This window comes from Gracilinanus agilis, chromosome 4, assembly GCF_016433145.1.
Source record: "Gracilinanus agilis isolate LMUSP501 chromosome 4, AgileGrace, whole genome shotgun sequence".
NCBI lineage: Eukaryota > Metazoa > Chordata > Mammalia > Didelphimorphia > Didelphidae > Gracilinanus > Gracilinanus agilis.
In genome coordinates, this window is record NC_058133.1 from 402,718,723 (window position 1) to 402,732,442 (window position 13,720).

At 40.9% G+C, this 13,720-nt stretch overlaps 1 protein-coding gene across 1 annotated transcript; it reads right to left on the bottom strand.

Annotated features, from left to right (window-relative positions):
* Positions 1-938: 938 nt before the first annotated feature.
* HIVEP2 (HIVEP zinc finger 2) lies at positions 939-13,488 on the bottom strand. The gene is made up of 4 exons (XM_044675450.1): positions 8,266-13,488; positions 5,710-5,864; positions 1,320-1,495; positions 939-1,027 (listed from the first exon to the last, which is right to left on the bottom strand). Exons 1-4 carry the CDS (start codon positions 13,471-13,473, stop codon positions 939-941), a joined length of 5,628 nt encoding a protein of 1,875 aa, XP_044531385.1. The 5' UTR covers positions 13,474-13,488.
* Between the last annotated feature and the right edge of the window lie 232 nt (positions 13,489-13,720).

Here is a 13,720-nt window from a genome sequence, read left to right on the forward strand (position 1 = left end):
AGGAAGGAAGGAAGGAAGGAAGGAAGGAAGGAAGGAAGGAAGGAAGGAAGGAAGGAAGGAGGGAAGGAAGGAAAGGAAGGAGGGAAGGAAAGAAAGGAAAGGAAGGAAGAAAGGAAAGGAAAGAGGGAAGAAAAGGAAGGAGAGAGGGAAGGAAGGGAGGGAGGAGGTAGGAAGGAAGGAAGGGAGGAAGGGAGGAAGGGAGGGAGAGAAATATCCCTCTTGAAATTAGGAGATAGGAATATGATCTAGAAGCAAGAATTTTCAGATGGAATTGTTTTGGGACCTAAGGTAAATAATATATTCTTTAACATCCATGTATTGGAAAAGGCAGGAAAATGAGTTTCAGTTTTTAGCTATAAATTCAAAACTTTGGCCATGGTAGTATATTGACATGTTCCTCCACTGAGCTGTATGTCATCTGACTTCTTGATAAGTAGTGGCACAGATTGTTCCGGTATGCAAATTTTAAAATCAACCCATTGAAAATTATGGAGGTGAGTGGTCAAATCCATTAGAGCTAATGCAAAGTGCATTTATGATGAAGTCAAAACCACTGTCTCAGTCACTACTGTCTGTATGTTCAGAATTTTGAGGTTAGAAAAGTTCTCATAATGTTAAAAAAAAATACATCAGAAATAGACTCAGTCATCCTTCCTCTGTGAAATGCTTTCAGTAATCTACTTACTGAATATACTTGGGTTTCTCTTTTTGAGTTTAAAAAAAGTACATTTATAAGGCAAATCCTCATTTCAGGAGATAACATTAGCTGTGGTTTCGGAGTAGTAAATGGAAGATTTTTCTCTCTGCTGATAAATACATGTGAACACAAGCTATCAAATCTCTATGCATAATTAATGCAACTGTGGATGGAGGGGCCCACTTGGGAGTCTATGGATCTGTACATTATTTATAAGCTGGAAACTGACCCACTGTAAGGCTCATGAGCACATGCTTTTCTGTTTCAACTGCTGCTTTGCTTCTGTGAAGCTACTGCGTGTGTCGTCTCCCCGTAGTATTTCGATATTTGCTGCCATTATAACGCAGACCACATAACATTTCTAACATGAAGTCATATTTGCCCAGGCCGTTTTCTTGCCACTTCCTCTGCAGATAGGTGGCCTCAACCTATGGCTCTTAATCAAGATATACAAGGAGTCTCACAGTCTCACATGCATCCTCTCATCACTTAGTGGAGGGGGAGAAGACATTTTATGGAGTCATACTTTCACAAATGAAACAATCTCACAGTTGATGGAAGGTGGAAATGAAAGAGAGCCAGAGCCTTTTTTTTTTTCCTCCAAAAAACAACATATAGGTACCTTTCGTTTTGAAGGCAAAGTTACATAACTTGCATACGTAAGGCCGTACGTCAGTATGGGTGCGAATATGCTTTTTGAGCATGCTGGGCTTCTTACAGCGAATCCCACATTCTTCACAAATGTACTTTCCTCGTCCACGTCCCCTAACATAGACATACTCTTCATTTGACTTATATCTATTGGAAAGACAAGGTACAATGTGTTATAAAACATATACGAAAGTATATCATAAAATAATTAAATGCTAATCATCTGTAAAATTATAAATCTTCAAAAAGATTTTTAAGAAACAACCATTTTGGGGACAGCTGGGTGGCTCACCAGGCCTAGAGACAGGAGATCTTGGGTTCAAATCTAGCCTCTGATACTGCCCAGCTGTGAGAGCCTGGGCAAGTCACTTAACCCCCCCAAAGCCTAGCCTTTACCACTCTTCTACCTTGGAACCAATACATAGTATGAATTCAAAAAGGAAGGTAAGGGTTTTATGAAAAGTGAGAGAAACAACCATTCACACAAATCCTTGTGAGTCACATGAAATTAGAAATTTGGGGAACAAAGAAATGAAGTAACCAGAATCTGGCTACAGCATTAGAATGGAATGTTAGCTTACTGAAAACTACTTCCTTGATAGGCTTGCCATAATCCAAGAGTATATTGGCTTAAACATCAAAATAAAAGTCATTCTGACTATAAATTTTTAAAGGAATATGATTATGGAGAGAACAGATTTTTAAATGAGTTCACTGATGTGAAAGGTTGGGAATTTATGCTTTATTGTTTTTGGCTACCAGGACAGCCTTAAGACAGCAGACAAAAATTAAATAGGCAAACATATATGAACCACGATGTATCCTCTTTTAATGCAATGACATCTTCTGAAGCAAGCAAGTAACATGCACACACACACACACACACACACACACACACAAGCGGACACACATATACACCAGTAAATTTGCTAAAAGAAGTAGAACCGATAATAGAATTCTTCATCTCAACTCCTCACTCTATTTTTGAAACCCTGGCAACACGGTAACTCTCAGCAAACTGCCAGCTTAAATTGACTGAGCTTGTTCAGCTCACCAACTGTTGTCTGCAGATTTGATCAGCTCTTCCCTGACAGAATGTAAATCCTTAGGGTCTCCTAAATTTCTAAAGACTTTCTGAAGGAACTGTTACATAATAAAAACTGGTGGGGAAACAGAGAGTCATTCCCCCCACAACAACCTTCCATGCATTTTGCATCAAGGGGGTAAACCCTTCTTTTGGCCCAGAAGGAGATAAACATGACATATCAGAGTACAGAGTAGTCATTTACTGAATATTCCATTTAATATTCTTCTCTTTTGATCCTTATTCATCAATCAACAAGCATTTATGAAAGCATTTACTAGGTGCCAATACTAGAGTAGAATTCAAGTAGAATTCTGGGTCTGATACTGTATGGCAGATAATTCTAGATATATGACTATGAAGGCACATTTTTTGGAGGAGGATGACATACAAAATCCTCCAACACTTTCATCCATGGTATATTTGGTGAAAGGAACTAGAATTACACATTTTGAATTATCGAAGTCTTTATTTTTGCACTCAGGGCCTCTTAACTTGGAGGCCTCAGATTTCCCTTGGAGGTTCATATATAAATCTGGGGGAGTTTATGAACTGAGATAGGGAAAAATATTTTTTTATTTTCACTAACCTCTAATAGAAATTTGACATTTCCTTCAATTATTTAAAATGATGATTCTGAGAAGGGCTCCATAATCTTCACCAGATTGCTAAGGAGTTCATGACATACAAAAAAGATTAAGAATAACTGCCCTGAACCATAGTACTGTGTAATTGGAAATCTTATATCTTTGAACTACATTACCCAGGAGCCCACTCACTTCCTGTGGATTTCCGTGTCTAGCCCTCTTTCCTTCCTATGAGGGTAGTGATGAATGTGGAACTTTTGAACAGAAAGATTAGCTTGGGCATGTGGTTTTATTTTGATACCTTTTTATTCCTTTACTTCTAGTGATTATTAATAAATTTTATAAAATACAATATTTGAAGTTACTGTAAATTTATTTTAATTTTTATAGTACTACAATCTCCCCCAAACCCACTCTACTCTGAAGAAGCAATCATCATCAATAAAAGGAAATTTAATCTCAGGAGTCCCAATAATCCTAGGGCTTTCAGGCAAAATCTATCCATGGTCCAAAAATCACTAATTATACTACAGATATTTTCATAATGGCTACCAAGTAGCCATTAAATTGTAATGCCTTTTGCTGAGATCCTAGCACAATACCTGACATGTAGTCAATGACATATGCTTGTTGTCTGATTAATAGATAAGAATTTTAGCAAATAATAGAAATAGGAATTATCAACTTGCTATGCAGCTAAGCTTTCATAGGCTCTCTTCATTTATTAGATCTCTAAGCTGCTCTTGTCCTTAGATATCAAAGTAATCTGAACTCTTTCTCTAAACTAATATAATATGTTCCCATTAAAGGATTGGTATAGCCAGATTCTTTAGTTTAATAGAATATTATCAATAACTCAAAGAAATGTACTGGAGGATTAAGTCCTGAGGAAATGATACTAGGTAAGCTAATTTTCTCTAGGGAGAAGCACATTCAAGTCCAATATGGTTCTATCATCATAGAAAGTAGAATATATACATTTTTCCCATTCAAGTAGCATAATGTTAATATAACTATAACTTGAACAAATTTTCTTTTGACTATAGTGAAAAAATTGCAAAATCTTTAGTAAAATAGCCAAATCAAACTATACAAATAATAGTTTGGAACATAATTTCACAGTATCAAAACTGCATTTCATAAAGAAAATAATTAATGAAAACAAATATTAAAATATTCTCATCAGTGTCAGTGTAAGAAATCAACAAAGTTAAATCTGTCAAATTCAATCTAAGGAATTAGCCAATGTCAAAAAAATTAATTAATTCTCATTTCCTCTCTAATACTCATGAATAATAAAAGATAACATCCCCACCAAATCTACCCTAAAAGTAGGTAATTATTTTTTGAAATATAAACCTGGTCCCCATATAGTCAGGTTAAGTAACTAATTAAAGAAATGATGAAAATATGACTAATGTTAGGGAGGGGAAAATGAAACATAAGCATAGTCCTTTCGGATGATCAAAACACAGTGATAAAAGGTGCACATACGCTTTTTCACTTGCTTCCTTCCTTAGTGGAGATGGGGCTCCCCAAAGCATACAGTAACTTTACTGGAAGGTCTCTCTAAGCTAGGAGTGCAAATGCCCTGCTATGGAGAAGATTGTTGAATGTGGGGAGTGTAGATTCAGTCACAGTGACCCTCAGTTTCTGGAGAAAGATAAAAGCTACACTTCTCTCCTTTGTGTTAGAAAATGAGAGATTTGAAAAGAGATTGAAATGATAAAATCTTCATGGAGCATACATAAACACTTGTTTTAGTGAGAGAAATGATACATAAAGATAGTAAAGTAGAAAGTCTAATATAAAAACAAAAGCTCCCTCACCTCTCTCTAAGTGGTTTAACCCCACGAAGAGCTAAAAACTATGAAAGAAATAATCATCTCAGACATCTTAACAGTTAACATTTTACAGACATACACAAAAGCACCATTCCAGTTATTTAAAGATAATCAGAATGAACTCAGGGAAAATATAACATGCAACTTATATGCCTATTATAAAACTAAGGCTAGTTCAATTGAAATTCCAAAGTTTGTTAATGTGCTAAAATTTGATTTTGCTATTATATTCTGATTTTAATTTTATACCACATGATTAGTGAGATACTTCTACCAAAATGTATAGTACAATTTCACATATATATTTACCTGTGTAATGTGCCTTAGGAAATACACATAACTAAGATGGATTCCATCATTATAACAAGCCCCTAGTTCAAAAGTCAACCTTTTCAAAAATATGACTATTTTATTGTCTAACAATACATGTGCATGATTTAATCATTTAAGCAGCGTAACATATTTCAATTGACAGTAAAAAAATGTGCTTACAAAAAAATGTTAAAGAAAGAACAAAGCTAGAGGACATCAAAAGCCCATCAATTTTGCCAATTTTCATCCTTAAAGGAGACCTATGAAAATTTAGAGAAGATGCTTGTAACATATATAACAAGCACATTTGCATTAATAGCATAGTAGACCTTAAAACAAGGGCATTGACTTCATTATCTTTCTCAAGAGCCAGCTACAGTATTGAGCTACATGTAGAGTGAAAAATAATATACTCTATTTCCAAACTGGGGAGGCACAAAGGAGGTCCATTTCTCTCAATGTCTTGCCCAGAAAAGGGCATTTACCTTGAAATACCATTGAACTAATTTCACAATTCCATTCAGGTTTCCTTACCCTCCTTCAAAGATTTTAATTCGGATTGGCTCAGTTTGTTTGGATACAATATCTTTATCTCCATGAATATCTCCTTTCCCTCTTTCTTTTAGGATACTTCCTACTAGTTTCCTTTCAAGTTTGCTGCCAAATAAAAATGATGCTTCAGGTTTCATCTGTGGGGCAAAAACAAAGAATCAGTTGACACATTCGTGCCAAGAGATAAGTCAAATAAATACATGTTCCCAGTTATTTACATTTTAAAGATTTTTTTTAAGGGATGCATATGGGGTTTGGCTTTGGAGAAGATGGAATTGATAACAGCTCAGGCAGTATCAGTTGTCCCAACCAGTGCTCTTCAGAATGATTCTTTCAAGTCTTTCACATGTTAGTACATTAAGCACTGTGATTTCATCAGGGTTGGTACTCTTTCCATGAATGATGACAGCAACCCTTCCATGACTTAGTAGATGGTCTTATGAGAGTTTGCAGAAAAAAAAAATCATCATTCTCTATGGTCAACCTAGATAGAAACGTCTTTGCACTTAGCTATCTATACATTAGGTCTCTGAGAACAGTCTGTGAGCATGCCTATACCTGAAAGCCCTTCAAGTTTGAGAAGATCTGCCAGTGTTTTTATTCCATTGCCACAGGCTTTGAGAATCTAGGCTCACCTCAACACTACGAGGAGGCATCACAGAGAGGTTTAGAGGAGGGAGTCTACTGTAGTCTCTGAAAATTGGCAAGTGGTATTAGTACTAAAAAATCAAGGAAGTGATCATGTTGTTGTTGAGTAGTTTCAGTCATGTCCAACTCTCCATGACCCCATTTGGAGTTTTCTTACCAAAAATACTACAGTGGTTTGCCATTTCCTTCTCTAGCTAATTTTACCAATGAGGAAATGGAGACAAACAGGATTAAGGGTCTTTCCCAGAGTCACACAGCTAGTAAATACTAGAGGTCAAATTTGAATTCAGGGCCTTATTTTACTAATACTATTATGTTTTTTTTAAGTAATCAATAAAAAAGGAAAGTAGAAAAAGGTCAAATGCCATTGTCATCCTTTTAGTTCCATCAACATTTAAAAAATTTTTGCTCCATTCATTTTTCATTCTTCTTCTTGCATCTATTTTACACTTCTTAAAAAGAATATTTCTTTACAGCACAATGTGTGAAGAACTAAACTGATTCTATGACAAAAAATGGCTAGTCACAAACGAGCTTTGAGAAGTAAACCAAGTCATTCTCTTGCTCAGAAAGCTCCATTACCTCCCTCTTGCCTTTAGGATAAAATACTATTTGCTTTTAAGGGCCCTCATGATCTGACTCCATCCCACCTTCCTAAGAGAACTGAACGTTATTCTTCTTGCAATTTAAACTCTAATCAACTGGCCTACTGGTCATTCCTCATCAGTTCCCTTCTATCTTCTGTCTTTGCTTGCACAGAGGATGCTCTCTATCTAGAATGAGCTCCCTCCTCAAGGCCACCTTTCAGAATTCTAAGATTCCCTTGAGCCTCAGCTCATGCCATCTTCTGTGGGAGATCTACCCAACCCCACTCTCCAGTTGTTAGAACCTTCCTCACTCTTCAGAAATGATTTTATATTTCTTTGGTATCTATTTTCCTGTCCCTATATTGTTTCCCTCCAATAAAATGTAAATTCCTTGAGGGCAAGAATGTTTCCATTTCTCTCTTGATATACTCAGTACCTGGCAGAGTAACCAGCATATATCAGGCACTTAAAATGCTTGTTGAAAGAATAAATGAAAGAAATATATAAGAAAGCATTGAAAATATTGAAGACATTTAATTTCATGATGTATATGAAATGTTAATAATATGAAAAATAAATTATTGTTCCTGAGAATTAAGAGACCTATGAAAAACTATAATGGCAGCAAAGTGGAAATAGGGTATAATGGAAAGAACACTGACTTCAAAGCCAGAGGTCATGGGTTCTGATCTTGATTCTGTCACTGATTACTTGTGTGACCTTGGGTAAATCACTTAACCTTTACAGGCTTCAGCTTCCTCATCTGTTCAATGAGGGGATGGGATTAGTTCACAGCTAAAGTCCGTTCCAGTTCTAAGTCTTTGATTTAAATGACATAGTTTTCTTTTGGAAGCCCCTCAACTCTCCTTTAAAAACTCCTGTTAACCTCTAACCATCACCTAATTCTCAAAAGGTCAGTGGCTTTGCATTCAAAAGGAAATGTAACTGATAAGTTATTAATACCTCAGCGTTGGTGGTAAAATACATTCAATCTGTTACCTCTTCTGAAAAAAAGAAAAGAAGGAAGGGGAACCAAAAGAATAACTATCTAAAAGTGAAATTTCAGACACTGTATCACATTGGAGACACTATATCACATATCTTGGGACACTGGAGTCTTTCCTGGATCCCACCAGACTGACAATTGACTAATGTAATGACTCTGCTAGGAATAATAACTCTGATCTCTGATCCTTATTCTGCTTGTGGTTTTTGGTTTGTTTTTAACATTATTTGCTGTTTCACTGTTTCATCTGCTTAACAATATCCGATTTCTAATACTTTCTAAAATGAAATTCTTTACCTGAGCGAACTGTTTCCAAGCACTTGATGAGGTGAGTTTGCCAGTTCCCCGTCTATGCATAGCAGCCAGAGTATAAATTTCAGTGGTAATTTTTTGCTTGGACCTCAGAAGTGCTAAAGTAGTCTTGGTATTCAATCCTGATGGGTTCGGGTTACATGAACTAATGCACCATGAAGCATAAACAGAGGACTTGAAGGTGGCTTGTTGCACGTAACTAGGTTTTGTATAATTTAAGAAGCACCAACTCACAGTCGTCGTCGTGCGCAGACTAGGGAACTGAAGAATCTGCTGGAAATCTGCCACATCTGTTAAAAGTATAGTTGAGTTTCCCATTTTCCCACTCGGACCAGATGCCATCTGGACCAACATACCAACAGGGTATTTCTGCAGCTTCCCTTGTTCTTCCATCTGAATCTCCCCCGGGGGTAAGGATGACCTCTGTGGGCTCATACTCATGTCAGATGCTGTCTCATCTATATCTAATTCATCTGATGATTCTTTGCCTTCGGAAGGGCCGCTGGACTTCTGCCCTGGTGGTGTTGCACTAAAGCTAGAAAGTTTTTCCCTGCTGAGTGGGAATGGCTCGCTGGATGGCACACTGGAGGATGGATAATCTTGAGATGAGGAGGGTGACAGTGAGGATAAAGAGGATGACCCGGATTGCAAACCATCTTTTGGCTCAGATGCACAGCCTTGTCGGACTAACTGAGGCTTCTGCGAGCGGGGGAAATCCTTTTTGATATCGGAGTTGGTTAGTTCCACAGCACTCAGCTCCTCAACGATTTGACCATACATTTTCTCTTCCTTAACTCTTTTCTGCTGTTTTGTTTCCATGAAAAGTTCTAAGCTACTAGCAGGAGAAAGCATCCGTTTGCTACCACCAAGAGTAGAGGCAGTGTCAGAGCTGGAAGCCAAACACAGTGGGATGGAGGACTCTAAACCAAGTGGTAAGGTCTGAGGTACTTTCCAAAGAGGATATTTTTCTAAGCCTGCATGTTGCCCTAACATCTGGGCTATGTTAAATCCAATTCCCTGCATGGCAGCATTGGTGACTAATGTTCTTTGAGTCATAGTCTCATCCACTTTGCAGATGACAATTGCTGGGCTGTTCTGCCCAAGTATCTGAGAAATGCTGGTGTACATGACACTGCCATACGATGGTACATGGGTCTGAATCCTGACAGGTACCACTGTTCCGGGTAATGACTGCACAGGTCCAGAGTTTGGGGAGTCAAAGTCAGCCTGGAGATGCTGCTCAGAGGACATATCAGTTGACTTGATACTATGGTCTGACTGAAACTTTGCAAGAGCATTCTTGGAGGGTTCTCCTGACATTCCTGAATAATGTAGGTAAGATTGTTCTTTTGTGTGTGCATAATCATCTGGCTTCTTCCCGAGGTGGTCAGTGGCATGCTCCAAGTGATAACTGGTATGGATTTCTGGCTGGAAAGGGGATTTGCCATAACTTTTCTGTAGCGCAAAGGGAGGCTGAAAATGCCTCTGCAAAGGTTCGGTACATGTCTGCCACCAGAGAGGCTGCTGAGTTGGTAAGTGAACCATACAGACAGTTGGATACTGAAATTGAAACAAGGAATTGTGAATTGGGGGAAATGGGATGTTTTCTTGATGTGCAAATAAATGTGGCTGTTCTGATGGGTGTTTGCTTGAGATGTAAGGTGCTGGAGGGATTAAGGAAGTTCTCAAAGTTTCCTGACTGTCCATATGCATGACTGGCTGCTGTGCAAGGTGGGCTGAACCTGCCCCAAGCTGATTCCCAGAGTCCTCTGCCAGAATAGGCAGAAGTCCAGAGGACGAATGATGCCATGCGGATCTGAGACCAGCCTGCATGTGCTCCATCTGTTCCTGCTTTATACCCTGTTCCATGCCTGGTTCAGCTGGACTGATTTCTGGGAAGCCACTGAAGGAAGCCTGCCTCACCAGGAAGCATTTCTTCCTCTCTCGTGATGGGGATAACGTGGCAGGGGTTGTACCTGCCACAGCAGCATGAGACAGATTCCCATAATCAAAAGATTTACTCCTGATCTCTGGAACTTCAGCTGGGTGAGGACAAGGCATTTGTTCTGATGAGCAGCGCCTCATCTCCTTCTGGTGGTGATGTCCAGGGACAGACAGTGAGTAGGAGCCACCTGGGACGGTCAAAAACTCTGATTGCTTCCCAAACTCATCTTGTTTGGGAGGTGCCACAAGCTTAAGGGATTCTTCTCTTTCAAAAGACATTGAAAAACTGGAACTATGGGACAAGTTACTTTCTTGGCTTGGGCTACGAGAGAGGCTTGTTCCCGTGGATTCGAAGCTGGATTCTCCAGAAGAGTGCTCCATGTCAGCAAGACGTAAGCGTTTCTTTTTCGGTGGTAGTTTTTCAGCAGGAAGCTGTGAAAGAGTTTCACTTCTCTGGGGCCACTGGAATTCTTCAGGTGGCTTCTCTGGTTCTTTACTCTGCACCTCTTTCTCTTTTTCTGGCTTATCAGGCTCTTCAGTCACCCTTATCTCAGGAACTTGGATGTTGTGCTGGCGAACTAACCTGGGCTGCATGTGATAGGATTGCTGATGCTGCTGTTGTTGGGATGAGGGTGGTTTCCCCCTCATCTCAGTGCTTTCTCCCTGTTGGACACACTCTGGACTCACGGGGGCTTCCGAAATCTCACTCTCGCAAGTCTCAGAAGATGAATAGGCTTTATCCTGCTGGCTCGCCACAAGATCTGTAGATTCAGTCCTTTCAAATGAATTTGGTCTGCTCAGTGAGTTTGTGTGCTGAATTACAGAAATCACATTTCCGGGAGGTTTCCTATTTGTAGGGTCTGCCATCTTTTCAATGTCTGTGGTTAAGGGTGATTCTTCTGATGAGGCTCCAGACTGCAGGGGAGGTCTACATGGTTCAAAACGCTCAGAATGACCATGAGAAGGGGTATCATGACCAGAGATGGTGAATCCACTTCTCATCCCTTCCTGCATCTGCAATTTGGGATCAAAATCTGAAGTTATGCCCACTGGAGTGCCAGGAATGCTGCCACAGATCATTGGGGTGTCCTCTTCATCTCCCACACTCTTTTCTTTCCTGCGTTTTCTGGTTTCACACGTGACTCCAAACATGGTTGGTACTACCTGTGATGGCACTGAGGGATCCATAAAATATTCTCCTCCATGTTTTAAGCCACTTAAGCATGCAATATCTCTGAAGCTCTGCTTGGTTACTTCCGATTCTTCCCATTTCCTATAGGACTTCCGACATACATCGTAGTCATAACCAATCCTATCACCAGCCATCATTTTCTTTTCCTTCAGGGATGGGCCTATTTCACTAATCATTCTATTAGAAGCAACGCTAATCGTTTTTCCTATCCTGCCGTGATGTTCTGTGTCTATATGCCCCTCTTGTACTGAAGGCAACTCAAATGCAGCTTGTCTTCTTAACATACGCTGTGGAGTTATTCCCACAGTCCCTGGATAAAATACATCGTCTGAACCAGTCATTCTTTCGTCAAATGAGTGGCTCCCTCTCAAAGATGGAGGGATACTTAAATTAGTTGCCGAAGAAGTTGGCATAGAGTTGCTTCTAATAAGTGGTGAAGAATCTGTGGGTGCTTCTAAGAGAACTGGGGTGCTACCTTGGTGACTCGTTGGATAAAGTTTTCCTTCATTTTTGATAGATCCTGTGATAGTCTGGGATTGTCGGGGATCAGGGGTGAATTTGGTAGATTTTAGAAGACTTGGTTGACCAGATTCCATTATATCTCCTTTTCTCGGGATCAGCTGGGAAGTGGGATCTTCAACCATGGTGAGATCTAACCTGGTGTTTGCATGAGGTAAGGGTTCCATTATACTCTTTCTACCCATCATGGTGCGCTCCTGACTTGATGTCGCGACGCTCAGCGCATTTCTCGGACTAATCCGACAGTACTTTCCAAAGATGATTTCTTCGTAAGACTTGGCATTTGTATTGGGGGGGCTTATCTGCTGTTCTGCGCTTTCTGAGCGGGAAAAGTAACCAGAATCAGTGCTTCCTTTGCTATGGGGGCTCAAGAGATTGAGAGATGGCTCAGAATCTTGTCCTTTTTTCTCAGAAAGTCTTAGTGCAAGTTTCTGCTTAACAGTATGAGAGTCATCCGCTTTAGTACTTAAGGATGGAGCCGGTAGTGCGTCAGAGCCAATATACTGGGTGCTTTCACTAGGTAATGGAATCCCACTTTTGGGAATGATCAAAATGGGCACCTTCATTGGGCCTCCCAAAGGTTCTTCCAGAGACCCGTGATAGCCACTCCTGCTGGCAATATCCAACGGGATGGATGGCCCCGGACTCAGGGTGCCAGGCCGGTCCACGAATAGGGAGCTTTCCTCATCAGTATCTGTGCTCTGTTCACCATCAGAATGTATTTCTGCTTCCACATCAATAAAACTGGCCTCTAGGTCCAATTTAGACACGGCTGACTCCGTGAAAGGGACTAATCCTGCCTTAATTGCATGGGCATGCGATTTCCTGTGCTTGTATAAATTGCTCTTCGTCTTAAAGGAGAAACCACAAGGTACACAGGGGTACGGCCGCTCCCCGGTATGGGACCGAATGTGTTTCTTCAATACACTCGGTTTGGCACAGGCCCTGCTACAGTAGGGGCAAATGTACTTGCCGGGCTTTTTGGGTTTGTGTTCTTTCTTGTGGGCATCCTCTGATTGTTCTAAGCTTTTCTGTGCGTATTGGCTATAAGCGGGGTTCAGGCCGGGAATCTTTTTTCTGGCAAAGCCTCCACCGTGGCCGTGGATGGGAAAAGGAAATAAGTCCTCCGAGGAAATGGATTGCATGTGGCCGGGAAACTGCCACGGGGGATGGCCTTCCAGGCTCTGGTGCTGCTTGGTGCCGCCGTGCAGGAAGCCCTGTGGCAACGAATGCTGAGGAAAGGAAAGCGAGTGTTGGCATGAGTAAGGAGTGGGGCGGTGAGGCGGGTACGGCTTCTCCACGGCCGGGTGGGCCGCCTCGGGAGATGGTGCCGGTTTCCCAGGACCGAAGAGTTGTGCTGATGCTGTGCTTCCGAGCTGCTCGGGGTCCATCTGCGGTTGCCTCTGTCCTTCCTGACTGCCAAAAGCGCTCATCTTGATAACGGCCGGCGGTTCCTGTCTCCATCTACTCGGCGCGTGGGCCGCTTCCCCAGACCTCGAGGTCACTTTCTGCCCCACAGCTGTGTCCCCAGAGTCCATTTTGGTACACGCGGTCTTAAGTGCTAGTTCGCCTGGAAGCGGTGCGCACGCATGGAGCGTGTCCAAAGCTGTGCTTTTTAAATCTTCGTGGCCCCCATTTTTCCAGGGTCTCTGAAAACGGACGGCCGTCTCTTTCTCTTTGGAGCCTTCTACACAGTGATCTATAGGCATGGGATGGCAATGTCTCTGGGATCGGGCGAGAAGGCGGTCCTGCCCATCGAAGGAAATTCCATCAGCGAGCGGTGTG

What these genes read in the sequence shown, in the direction of transcription:
- HIVEP2 (XM_044675450.1), bottom strand. Translation starts at nt 13,473, where the DNA reads ATGGACTCTGGGGACACAGCTGTGGGGCAGAAAGTGACCTCGAGGTCT. An exon ending in CTTGGAAACAGTTCGCTCAG is followed by an intron (nt 5,865 to 8,265) that starts GTAAAGAATTTC and finishes TTTGCCCCACAG; the next exon opens with ATGAAACCTGAAGCATCATT. An exon ending in ATTAAAATCTTTGAAGGAGG is followed by an intron (nt 1,496 to 5,709) that starts GTAAGGAAACCT and finishes TCTTTCCAATAG; the next exon opens with ATATAAGTCAAATGAAGAGT.